General features: G+C 42.9%; 1 protein-coding gene across 3 annotated transcripts in view; it reads right to left on the reverse strand.

The window, feature by feature from the left end:
* The window catches only part of PREPL (prolyl endopeptidase like), a 30,734-nt gene that overhangs the window by 10,242 nt on the left and 7,754 nt on the right, over nucleotides 1-12,738 (reverse strand). For 2 of the 3 annotated variants that reach the window (XM_084793149.1, XM_084793147.1), the window contains 6 exons: nucleotides 8,873-8,995; nucleotides 7,798-7,864; nucleotides 6,937-7,143; nucleotides 4,839-4,974; nucleotides 3,037-3,253; nucleotides 2,279-2,464 (listed from right to left, as the gene is read on the reverse strand). In XM_084793149.1, coding sequence (XP_084649275.1) covers nucleotides 2,279-2,464; nucleotides 3,037-3,253; nucleotides 4,839-4,974; nucleotides 6,937-7,143; nucleotides 7,798-7,864; nucleotides 8,873-8,947 — 888 coding nt within the window. In that variant the 5' untranslated portion in view covers nucleotides 8,948-8,995. The remainder of the gene's footprint in view (nucleotides 1-2,278; nucleotides 2,465-3,036; nucleotides 3,254-4,838; nucleotides 4,975-6,936; nucleotides 7,144-7,797; nucleotides 7,865-8,872; nucleotides 8,996-12,738) is intronic. The other variant, XM_084793148.1, reaches the window with a different exon arrangement.

Consider the following 12,738-nt stretch of genomic DNA (forward strand, 5'->3'; position numbering starts at 1 on the left):
TGGATTTCTTTGAGTCTGAGGCCAGCCTGGTCTACAAAGTGAGTCTAGGACAGCCAAGGCTACACAGAGAGACCCTGTTTTGTAAAAAACCAAACCAACCAAAGAAAAACAAAACACCCCCCAAAAGAAAAAAAAAAGTAAATACATGAAAAGTTGAACACTTTTCCTGTTGGAGATTGTGTCCACTAGGCTTAGATTTTATTATGTACATGGAGCTATGTTCCTAAACTACTCACACTGTGGCCTTTTATGTATAGCATGGTCTATGGATGTTTGTCAGGGCTATGCACATCACACAATTATAAAATTACTTTTAAGTGGCATCTGGTATGTATGAAAGCACTTGATTCTCTTTGACAATGACCTACAAAAGTATTCAGGGTACCTACAGTTTTGAACAGGTCAGAGAGGGAAGAGATATATGCTATACCTAAGGGCAGCATTTGTTGTGAAACAGCAAGGCGCCTACAAATAAGAATACATTAAAAATAAGGAAAAGTCATATTTACTTAGAAGTCTAGTCTGGGGGGCTGGGATGTAGCTCAATTGGTAGAGTGCTTGCTTAGCATGCAGAAAGCCTTGGGTTCAAACTCGGTACCACATAAATCAGGTGTGGTGGCCCATGCCTATGATCCCAGCACAGGGGAGATAGAGGCAGGAGGAACAGAAGTTCAAAGTCAGCCTGGACTATACCAGCCCTGAAAAGCCTCATCTTTTAGCAGAGATCGCTACATGGCTTTCTTGATATATAGTTGTCATATGTGGACTGCAGTGAGGGTGTATGTTCTCTGCCAGCTTTCCCATTGCAGCAGATGGAAAAATGAAGAAGGTCCTAAAGCAATAATCATTTTATTTCAGGGCACCTACGCACACACCCAAGAGGCTCAACACTAAACTTAGCACTGTGATTTTAGAAAACAATTCAAGACTTCTAGCTGTTACAGGCCCCCACTGTTTATTTGTATCTGTAGAACAGTCGCGAAATTCACCTCCCTGGTTCCTGTTTGCTCCAGTCTTCACTAACCCAGCTGCCGAATAATCTCAAGAAGTATAGTTCCAACAGCTCAAACCATCTCTCTGCTCAAAAACTGTTTCCTGTGTTATAATTTACACAGACTGCTGACACCTTAAAAAGCATTACACTGCCGGGCAGTGGCGGCGCACCCCTTTAATCCCAGCACGTTGGAGGGAGAGACAGGCAGATCTCAGTGAGTTTGAGGCCAGCCTGGTCTACAGAGCAAGTTCCAAGAAAACCCAGGGCTACACAGAGAAACTCTGTCTCAACCCCACCTCAAAAAGAAATATACCATAACTTCATTCTCTGGAAATAATTTCTGCGTTAGCAAAATAAATGTAAGGACTGGTTCCCTGAAGATACATGGAGCTCAGCTTACACATGTGTTTGAACGGCTTTCGCATTCTAGGCTGTGACAGGCTATTCTGCATATCAAATTCCCAGCCATCCTCTTTAGTCTATCACTAATACTAGACAGAAGCTTTCCTGAGCCTAGAACCCTTCCCTTCCCTTGAGCTCCATGACACATTTTGTTTTTAAAACCACTTATTTAAAACTAATTTACATTTAAGCTTTGTATTTGATATTTGTCTGATATCATGAAAACTTCACTCACTAAGATATTTTATTCTGTTTTACCATTCCACGATGCCGTTGATATTCACTTAAGCTGCTCTGAAAAAGGACAGTAAGGCTGCCATTCATTAATTTACCAGGTTCATGTCTGAAGGCCTTTGATCTTGCCTTGGCAGCCGCAGACAGTGTTAACTAGTTAGATATGGCACTATCACCCTTCTGTGTCATAGAGACCACCGACATCCACTTACTGAAAGGCAGCAGGTACACACCTCATCGGTGAGGAACCTGGCAAAGAGGGCGGAGGTGGTGGAAATACAAGCATGTGGCGGAAATCGTACAGGGCCATTGCTCTTCTGGGGTGTGGCCCTGGCAAGCAGCAGTCAGTGGCTGGGTGCTAGCTACCAGGTAGGTCTCCACCCCTCAGACTAAAAAGATGCCTGAGCACAGAGCTATCAAGAAAGAAAATTGTAATGACCCGAAACTATTTCTGAAGTCCATCTGTAAGTCCACTGGGTTAAGACTGCATTAAACACAGGTCTCTCAGCCATTCTAAAATAAGTCCAGGACCACCTGATAAAATGCCAGTGTGCTAAATCCACTTAAATTCCTTTTAAGAATTTCGGATTTCTCTCGTAAGCTAACCTGTGTTTTTGATGAGTACTAATACCCTGAGAATAGACGTACCTTTAGAGAGCGAACCGAGTCATCAGCCAGACCAATCACATTAACATAGAGGAGATTGCTGTGCTTCAGGAACAGAACGCAGTGGTCCTTAAACATGTCCAAGTCTACAACCTTGGTATTTCTCTTCATTGTGAAAAATAAATCCCAATTCATAATAGCAGGGGCATCAGCTGCTGTCCGCATCAGCTGTGTGAACAAGGTTAAGGGAGATCTAGGTGACAAAGCACTATGCATGGCCGTGACAATCAGGGCTGAGAGCACTGAAAAGGAGACCACACTCGCTGTCACTATTTTATGATGAGCTGTATCAGGGACAAAGTGTGAATGCCACTATTTTAGTCCAGGTTAGCATGCTGGGTGCTGAGACAGCGTGGTGCCATGCTTAGCTGATGGCCAACCAGTGGACAATGGATGCCCTGGTCGGCTTGCTGGAGACCAATCCAACTGCCACCTCAGTCAGGAACCAAGTTACATCTGTTTCGTTTACTAATATTTTAAGTACAGTTATGGTAGGTTATATATGTACACACACACACACACACACACACACACACACACACACACACACACACACGAGTCAGTTCTAAGGGAAGGGGAATAATGGAAGAGAAGTGGGACAGATAACAGACAGGACCGCAGTGCCAATCACACTTTAACCCCCGACCCACATTCTCTCTTAGAGCAAGGAAGGTTGGTGACAGAAAGCTGCCAGTTTTAGGAGCCCGTCCCAGATGGGAAGAAGCAGAGCCAAGAACTACCTTGAATTCTGTCGGCTCGCCAACATTCGTCAGGATGTATAGCTCGTCATCCCGATGTTCCACGTAGTACAGGACGCCTTGTATCCTCTTCTGGATGAGCACCGGCGGGTCCCACGGGCTCAGGCCGTCTATCAGCCACACCTCAGAAGTCGTCTTGTTCATAATGTTTAGGGTGAGGAAGCGACTATCTTTTGTAAGATAAAGGAAAACAAAATAGCTAGAAAGAAAGAAAAGCACAGGATTCATTGAGTTATTACTGTACTGGCTACCCACTGCGGTCTGAGTGGGAAACCCCACTTTCCCATCCTGGAATGCAGTTAGCTACATAAGAAGTAAGGCAGAAATGACTTCTCTGGATTTATATATCTGTGTTTCCACAAATATGTTTAACTCAGGGTTACAGTTAGAAGAAGGAAAAAGAGCTGGAGCTGAGCTATAAACCTGGCAGACATGTGGAATCAACAGCATCACTGGAAAGGGATGTCACTACCCAATCCTTGAACATCTTAGGTGAATTTTATAATATACTAAAAACTGAACAATAAATTTTGGGGGGAGCTAGACAGATGACTCAGCAGTTAAGGGTGTCAAGCCCTCTTCCAGAGGAGTTGGGTTCAATTCCTAGCACCCACATGGGACCTCACAACTGTCTCCAACTCCAATTCTTACAGATCCAGTGTTCTCTTTGGCCTCTGTGGGTCCTGGCACGCATGTGCTACACAGACACACGTGCAGGCAAAATGCCCATCCAACACAACAAAATCAAAATTTAAAAAGAACGAAGTGGCTTATTTGAGATCGATCTTACAAGCATCTATGAAGTAATTACCAGAACTTCTTTCAGGCAGAGTAGGAGTTACTCCGGGCTAATATTCTCTCTCTCTCTCTTTTTCTTCCCTTCCTCCCTCCCCTCCTTTTCTTTCTTTTGGGCTTTTGAGACAGGGTTTCTCTGTGTAGCCCTGGCTGTCCTGGAATCCACTTTGTAGACCAGGCTGACCTCAAACTCACAGCTGGCCTTGAACTCAGAGGCAGCCTGCCTCTGCCTCCCGAGTGCTGGGATTAAAGGCGTGCGCCACCACACCCAGCTCTAATTCTCTTTCTTACTGGAAGAGTTAGGCTCACACACTAACTAAGCGTCTGGTAGAGCATCTTAATCTCTAGAGCGTTTCTAAGATGTCAACAGTTGCTACGGGCACAGTACAGTCAAGGCTACTCTAAGCCCGTTTCCCTGGGATCTTGGGTTTGGAGCCCAAGGGTCAACAGAGACAGCGCCACTTTCCTTGCTTTTTAAAGTTAGACCTGTTCCTGGTGACCTGCTAAGAAAAAAGTGTGCAATGGTAGAGGTGATGGTGTGGGGGGGGGGGTGCAGGGGGTGGGAGGGTATTGACTATTCAGTGAATTAAAAAACAGATTTTTTATTTAGCGTGGATCCTTCTCTTCAGAATCTGTATAATAATACAGCTTTCAGTAGAGTGTATGGACTTTATGGCTCTAGAAATAGAAATATTTGAAAACAAAGAGTCAATTTTTTTTTCAAAGAGTCAATATTTAAAATGCTTGTTAAGAGTATATTAGCAGGAGCCGGGAGTGGTGGCACTTGGCCGACAGTGGCTCTTTTTGGCCATATTTATAGCTTTTCATAATCAGGAATCCCAAATTGATAAAATTTGGCAAACTCTGCAGATTAGTCCTAGGAGGTAAAATAACAGAATAATAATTTTCTCCATTGTCAACAAGATCAGTACTTTAAATACTGGAGAACATATTTTGGAGAAAGGCGTGTAACTGCATTATTCTAGCACCTTGGATCCTTTTCTGTGTAGAAACGTTCATTACGTTTGTTGTCACCAAATGTGGCTCGATAGACGTCGTGGCAGCGAAGGTTCCTCTGGAAGGTGTAGAACAAGACGTCTTCGTCTTCTTCATCCTTCACCCACTCTGAAAGGAAGGAATGAAAGGGTTAGGACACAGTTACCTGTAGGTCGCTTTAAAGCGGTGTAGTGCTGAACGCCAAGCAGAGATGTGTAAGCTCATCTCTGGACATCTACATATGGCATAAGCTTAACTGAATAAGACCTGCGTTTAAATAAACAGCACGACACTGTTCCAGGTTTTCACTGCTTAGTCTCAGGCTACTCAAGGACCTAAATAAAAATCCATGTTCAAGCTGGGTGTGGTGGCACATGCCTGTGATCATGGTACTCGGGAGGCAGAGGCAGGCGAATCTCTGTGAGTTTGAGGCCAGCCTTGTCTACAAGTCGAGTCCAGGACAGCCAAGGCTACAAGGAAAGAAGGAAGAAGAAAGGAGGAGAGGAAGAAGAAGAGGAAGAAGAGGAAGAGGGGGAGGAAGGAGAAGAAGAGGAAGAGGAAGAGGGGGAGGAAGGAAAAGAAGAGGAAGAGGAAGAGGGGGAAGAAGAAGAGGAAGAGGAAGAGGGGGAGGAAGAAGAGGAGGAGGAGAAGAGGAAAAGGAACAGGAGGAGAAGGAGGAGTAGCAGTCGCTGCCATATTCAGTGTTAAGGAAGACTACTGGTAAAGTCGCATTTGCTGCTTAACTCAGAAGCTAACTGATGGCTTTCTCTACTACTCCGTGTTCAGTGCCTGCTTCCAGGGAATAGGATAGCTCAAGCTACCGAGTGCATGTTAACAGAGTCCTTCTGCTCACCAGAACCTGTCAGTGGAGATTTGCACACAGCCCATCCTCACTGCCACCTGGCTGACAGCTGCTGGAAGTCACTCTATGTAACACGCACTATGACCTGAGAGGTTTGATGCACACATGCATTTCTTAGATTCGTTGTGCAGGGGCTGGGGAGAAATATGGGTACCAGGGTCTAAATCTCTAGCACCCACATAGAAAGCTGTGCATGGCTGTGCATGCCCGAAACCTCAGGAATTGGGGGCTGAGAGATGGATCAAAATGGGGAGCTTCTGGTCAGTGACAGAGCCTGCCTCTAAGCACCAAGGCAGGGGAGACAGCCAATAGCCTGTTCTGGCCTTCCCATGAGCAAGCATGGGCACACTCACATGTACGCAACATAGACCCACAGACACAGAGAATACAGGTAGCGATGATAAATGGTATTACTAAAAATGTCAGCGTCCACTGATGTCAGCTCAGCATGTCACAGTCTCTAGGAATGATTCAGAGAAATGCACTGGAATTGAGCTGCGTGATAATACGTAATAACAAGTAATCCAAGATTAAAGTTGAATAAATCATCAAGAAGCAAACTGGCCAAGAATTACTACTTCATTTAAAAATGTTTCATTTATTACCAGTGTATGGTGCATGTGTGAATGCAAGTGTATGTGTGTCACAATTCAGGTGTGGAGGTCGGAGGACAACTCTCAGGAACTGGCTATCATGACGTGTGTGAATGCAAGTGTGTGCATGTCACAATGCAGGCGGAAGTCAGAGGACAACTTTCAGGAATTGGCTGTCTCCTGTTACCCTGAGTTGAACTCAGGTCACGAGGCTTGTGTGGCAAATGCTCTTACCCACAAAGCTTCTGGTCAGTTCATGAAATATTTATTTTCATTTTTAAGTAAGTATATGTGTGTGTGTCTCCATGTGGGTCTCTGCTGGATCCTCCAAATACTACGTCACAGGTGGTTGTGGGTTGCCCAACATGGGCACTGAAAACTGACCACAGGTCCTCTATAAGAGTAATGGGCATGCTCTTCACCACTGAGCCACCTCTGTAGCCCCCCATGAGCACTGCCTTAAAGTGACCCACTTAGATACTTCAAGGAGGGAGTGTTTTGTAGTCAGAACTCCATAGGAAGCTGTGGAGTCCAGAGAGAAATGGAGCGGGCACTGACCACCATGGGCTGACGAGGCTCACCCGTGTGCACAGCTCTCCCTGGCTGCCTGTCAGCAGATCTGACTTGGTGGCTTACCGAAACTGGACACGTTTGAGAAAGAAGCTTCTAGCACAGGCTGGTCGCTGAGCTTCACGACTATGCAGGTGGAGGTTTCAGAGTCCTCCGTCCTTATCTTGGCAGCCACGTATTTCTCATCGGGAGCAACTCTGATACAATCAATGAAGGGCTGATCGAGTTTAAGTTCTTCCAGGCTGAATAAAACTTCATAATTATCATTGTCTGCTGCGTAAAGGACGGTAGGGAAGAGAGAACTTCAAAACATGTACTTGTAAATCATTTTAAACCAGACCTTAACATGGTAAATTGACAATTCTCCGAGGCTATATACTGATGTCTTTCTACAACTGTTATTTAAAGATATTTTATTCTACATATCTATCCATGAGTTGCTGTGATAGTTGAGAACAGTGGCTCTCAGCCCTCCCAATGCTGTGGCCCTTCCTCAAGCTGTGGTGATCCCAACCATAAAATTACTTCATTGTTAGTTCATAACTATAATTTTGCTACTGTTAGCAATTGTAATGTAAGTACTTTTATAGGGAGAAGTTTGCCAGGGGGTTGCAACCCACATGGCCTGTGGGTTGGGGTTTACAGAGTCTACAGAGAGGATACAAATGGCACGCACGCACAGCACGGCACGGCACGCAGACAGAACATATGCAAAGCATGCTGGACTCCAGCCATACTCTCCCTGGTAAAGTTCCGAGTGTGGGCTGGTAACACGCATCTACGCTAACCCAGATGTTAATCCAATCATTTCAGAAACAGTCTTTAAGAAATCTACTCTAATAGCACTGAGCAACTACTAGCAAACTTCCTGTTGAAAGTGTGAAACCTGCGAAGCCAGGACAACAGTAAAGAGGAAGTGGCCTTTACCTTCTTCATCTTTGGAACGAACCAAGCAGCAACCTTCTTGATAATAAACAAAACCACCATGCTTAATCTGTCGATAAAGAGAAAACAGGACTTATTTGATAATAACTTAATTGTTTAAGGTTTCTCTACTTGAGATGAGGAGATGGGACCCATCGTGAGAGTCTGATCTACTCAAGTACATGGATAAAATATGAAATGAACCATTTTTACAACACAGGTAGCAAGAGACAGCTTTCCTAAACTCAGAATTGTAGGTTTATTTCTAATACAAAAATGCAAGGACATAACAAAATCCATGCTTGTTCATCTAATATCTGTAGAGTGAAATTCAATTAATAATATCTAGTGGCATTGTTAAGATAAAAAAAATGATACAAACGAGAAAACTGTGGCTAGTTTGAAATGGCAATCAACATTCTGATATCCCTTTTTAAAAAATCACTGTCATCATCAACTGTGCAGTACTGACTTGATTTTATATGAAGCATGGCAAACAGTGTTTGAGATCAAGAAAATAAATATTAACAACAACACACACGCTAACACATGAAATGTAATCAACTGACTTCTCTGGTTTCAGGTGGCTTAGGACACATTACATCAGTGGCATATTTTGAATATGGAATTGTCACTGCTATTTGTATTTTACTATGTATATGACTTTCACTAATAATCTGTGGTCTGTTTTCTAGTCTTACTAAAATATTTCCATCTCTTTGTTCAATTTATTTAAATTGAGTATTTATGATTGATAATTATAAAATGATTAACTGTATACTTAGCTTTACTAAAGTAAACTTCCTTTTATAAAAATAGACACAATATGTAAATACTTTTGAAATAATAAATAGTTTTGATATGAACCTCTCCTTGGAATTTCTACAAATTTACCTCTTAAGTTTTAATTTTAAGAATTATATTCTCTTTATTGTTTGTAGTTGAAAATGTTTAGCAAATATGCGAGGCTATGTGCAACTTGATTTTGATGGGATGTTATGTCTATGAATTGTAAGGTGCCTCATTTGCATCTGAACGGACAACACATACAGTTCTCCCGGAAGACAACCCAGCTTACCTCGGCATTGATGATTTCATATTCTTCTTGGGGCTGGGTTTCTAATTTTGTTCTCACTTTTTCAAATGCATCCATGTTTTCAGAAAGGGGTTTTTCGTTTTCTGGCTTAATAGGCAAAAGATCCTAGAAACATTTTTGGTGGTATGATCAAAATCTTTTAAACTCAGGTAGAAAGTCTTTGCTTCTCAGCATTGTTATACTTTTCACACAGGTATTACAATGCTAGGTATGTATAAAATGTGTTTTACAAATCTTGCTCTTAAGCTCATCAAAAGAAAACAGACACTTGATGCATTATAAAAAGTATAGGAGTCCTTAAGATACTTCTAGAAGCCACCGGGAAGTGGTGGCATACACTTTTAATCCCAGGACTTGGGAGGCAGAGGCAGGTGGATCGCTGTGAGTTCGAGGCTAGCCTGGTCTACAAAGCAAGTCCAGGACAGCCAGGGCTACACAGAGAAACCCTATCTCAAAACAAAACAAAACAAAACAAACAAACAAAAAAACCCAGATACTTCTAGAAGCACTAAGAAGCCCTCGCCATGTTCAGAAATATTAAGTACAGTTAAGGAGGAAAGAGAAGTCTTTGAATTTTTATATACTTGTTTTTCCTGAGACAGGATTTCTCTGTGTAACAACAGCCTTGGCTGTCCTGAAACTCTGTTTGCCAGGCTGGCCTCAAACTCACAGAGATCCACCTGCTTCTGCCTCCTGAGTGCTAGTTGAAAGGCATGAGCCACCACTGCCCAGCTTCTCCCTTTCTGTTTAAGGGACAGTTTAACATAAAAAAGGAAGGAAAAGCAAAGGAACTTAGTGGTGAGTAGAGACAGGGAGGAAAGAGCTAGGGTCTGGGTGCCTCCTGGAAAGCAGGCAAGTACCAGACCATCATCAGCACTTGGGTAAGCTAAACCCAAAACTGCCGAATTAGAAGAACGTCCCACAATCCGACACTCCACTGCTTTGCCTTGTTTAAACAAGTTGTCTGACTCTCCAGTTCTCTGCCAGGGATGACTGACGCACAGAGGTGGTGCCGCGGGGCACTAGGCTGCGGGTAAGGACCCCCGGCAGCTGACAAGTGTTTACAGCCTAAGCACTTACATGGTACTTTACCAACAATGCTGAGAATGTAAAGCTACAGATTAGATTGCAGAGTTCACAGCTAAAGTACCAGAAAACAGAAAACTGATCAAAACGGACTAAATGGAAAATAATTATTTTTACAAAGGTATCTTTAAAATTTTAGGGGGTGCGTTAATGACTTGGATTAGACTTAGTCATCACAGTTGTTATGGTAGTCAATTGTGCCCCATCTACTTTCTTTTAGAAATCATTAGATATTTACTTATTTAATGTTGGGGGCACGGGGAGGTTAAAGAACAACTTGTGGGAGTCAGTTCTCTCTTTTCGGCCGTGGAACTTGAACTCAGGCCGCAAGTCTTGGCAGCAAGCACCTTTACCCACTGAGCCGTCTCATCTGCCCCTCAACTTCTACTTCCAATCATATTGTTAATTTTTGAGTCATTATTTGCAGTCAAAATAATGAAGGTCTGACACATTTACTTTCATTCATGTTTTTGCATTTCTATAGTATATTATAGCTAATATTTAGAGTAAAGCAAAATATACCCTCTAATATTGCCTAGAATGCTAAATGATAAACCAGAATATGACTAGAAATCTGTTTTGAAACTCTTAGCAAGTGAGAAGCCTTGAAACTGAGTTTATCCAAATCCTGCGATTATGACTATCTTATGAAGTTCCTTCCTTCCTTCCTTCCTTCCTCCCTCCCTTCCTTCCTTCCTTCCTTCCTTCCTTCCTTCCTTCCTTCCTTCTTTCCACAGAGTCTTGTTACTCTCGGGCTGCACTTACACTGTCTGTATAGAATGTGGAGACTGTAAATACCCGGTTCCCCACCTCTGGAGTGCTGGGGCCCCATGAGTGTCATCACAACCAGTTTGTGGCCTGGGAGTCTGAGGCAGGGCCTTGTGCACGCTATCAAATGAGCCATGTTCCCGTTCCCATGCCTGCTGAAAACTTTCTTCTTTTTCTTTCTTTTTTGAGACAAGGTTTCTCTGTGTAGCCTTGGCTGCCCAGGAACTCGCCCTGTAGACCAGGCTGGTCTCCAATTCATAGCGACCCACCTGCCTCTACCTGGGATTAAAGGCGAGCGCCACCACACTCAGCTGGCTGCTGAAATCTCACGGTTTCTTTTTTGTTTTGTTTTGTTTTCTCATGGTTTCTTATATACGACCACTCTTTCAGAAGCAAAAAGAAGTACTTTTTTTTTTTTTACCACTTTTCAAAGGGTCCAACAAAAAAAATCCACTTTAACAATTAAAGGTATTAATAATCAAATGTGCAACTTTATTATAGCAAAAATGTGAGGTAGAAACAATGAATGAAGATATGATCTTCATAAACGGCTAGTTTCAGATCTTGGCTAGGGAGAGCACAAAGTAGGATTTGCAAATCTTGTACCACAAAGGAAGTGTTCTAGGGATAACAAAGGCATGCCAAAAGGACATAAGGGACAGTGTCCACTTGCCACACGTGAGGTAATTTAAGCATCAAAAAGAATAACAATTAATTAGTTACAATACACCGAGAAAGCAAAATCCACAAATAAGCAAATGAAAAACAAATCCTTGTATCAGATAAAAATAAAAAGGGAAGAAGAGCTTTAAAGAAAATGTACAGCATAAAACTAGCTAAGAAATGTGGGAAGTAATCATTTGAGGGCCTCTGGAAACAAACAGGGCTAAATCACCAACAAGGTTAAGTTCACTGGGGCAAGCGCACCGCACACCACTCACACAGCACCAGCGTTACTGCTTGTACATGGAGTCAGGTCCCTTTAGCAGTGGAGACAACTGGCAGCTAATGCTTTAGCTAATGCAGTCATTCACAGTGGACAAACCGACCCCGTGTCCCAGTAGAGAAGACAGAAAAGCCCAAGAAGAGAAGAAACTGCACGGTTCAATGAAATTGCTTAACAAAGATATCAGAGAAGGACACAAGATTAAAAAAAAAAAAATCACTCCCTGTCCTCAAAAAACCTACTTAAAAAGACAAATGTACAGTAAAACTGATCAAGGAGAAGAAGACAAGACAAAGAACATTAGATAGGAAAACCACTGTATAGTTATGATACAGATTAAAAACTTTTTATTTTTAATAGATTTTGTTAATTACTATATCCTACACGCATATAATTGTTATTTTGATCATATTTTTTACCAGGTCTATCTTCACTTCTCCCAAGTTCATGCCCACCCCTCTATTTTATAGCCCTCTGAGTCCACATCTGTGCTGCCCATATACTCCTTGGTGTGGTGGGCACCCACCGGAACATGTCCCGCCTCACAGGGGCCACACCCTTCATGAAGATGAGCTTTCTCTGCCCCAGAAGCCATCAGCTCTCCCCAGCTGCTCAGCTAGGGAGGGAGCCTGTGAGCCCTTGCCTCCCCAAGCTGGGCTACTGACTGGCTGGACTCCGTGCCGGCACTGCAGCAGCTGTGAGTTCATCAGTGCAGTGGGTCCCAGACTGATGCAGGACAACAAAGAGCTATGTAAGGAACTACCATATTTTTCAGACCATAAGACACACTTCCCCCCAAAAAGTGTGTGTGTAGGGGATCAGGGTGCACCTTATGGTCTGATTGCTGTTTTTACTGTTTTTCTTCTCTAAAGATTGGGTGCGTCTTATAGTCTGAAAAATACAGTAACTACATGCAAGGCAATAACTATTTTAAAAATTGGGTAAGAAATTGTCTCCTTCTTGAAAAAAAAAAAAAGTCAAAGCCCAATGCTTTCAAAGCAGTTGCCTTGAACTAGATATGGAGGTGTGTGCCTACACTCCTAGCACA

Source organism: Acomys minous (genome assembly GCF_964271855.1).
Source record: "Acomys minous genome assembly, chromosome: 8".
Classification (NCBI taxonomy): domain Eukaryota; kingdom Metazoa; phylum Chordata; class Mammalia; order Rodentia; family Muridae; genus Acomys; species Acomys minous.